Here is a 393-nt window from a genome sequence, read left to right on the forward strand (position 1 = left end):
GCTGCGGGTTGTCTTCCTGCTGCTGCTCTCTGAGGCGACCCTTGCAGGGGGCCAGCTGCGAGCAGCACGGGACGGCCAAAGCAGCAGCAGAAGCAGCAGCAGCAGCAGCAGCAGCAACAGCAGCAACAACAACAACAACAACAACAACAGCAGCAGCAACAACAACAGCAGCAGCAACAGCAGCAGCAGCAACAGCAGCAGCAGCAGATACACTGCAGCTCCTACATCCCCTTGTTCATCGTTCACTATTAGCAGCAGCGCAGGTCCTGAGGCAGCAGCAGCAGGGGCAGCTGCTGCAGCAAGCAGCAGAAGAGGCCCTTCAGCAGCAGCAGGGTGCAGCAGCAGACAAGTTTTGCTGCTGCAGCAGCAGGCAGCAGAACAGCAGCAACACAA

General features: G+C 58.8%; 1 protein-coding gene across 1 annotated transcript in view; it reads left to right on the top strand.

Moving 5' to 3' along the window:
* The window catches only part of EMH_0066990 (uncharacterized protein), a gene marked incomplete at both ends in the record, with an annotated part of 5,959 nt that overhangs the window by 812 nt on the left and 4,754 nt on the right, over positions 1–393 (top strand). Inside the window, one exon of the mRNA XM_013498573.1 lies at positions 1–391. Within this exon, the coding sequence (XP_013354027.1) occupies positions 1–391 (391 nt within the window). The remainder of the gene's footprint in view (positions 392–393) is intronic.

The sequence above is a fragment of the Eimeria mitis genome, genomic scaffold, assembly GCF_000499745.2.
Source record: "Eimeria mitis Houghton genomic scaffold, Emh_scaff3535, whole genome shotgun sequence".
In the NCBI taxonomy this organism is placed as follows: Eukaryota; Apicomplexa; class Conoidasida; order Eucoccidiorida; family Eimeriidae; genus Eimeria; species Eimeria mitis.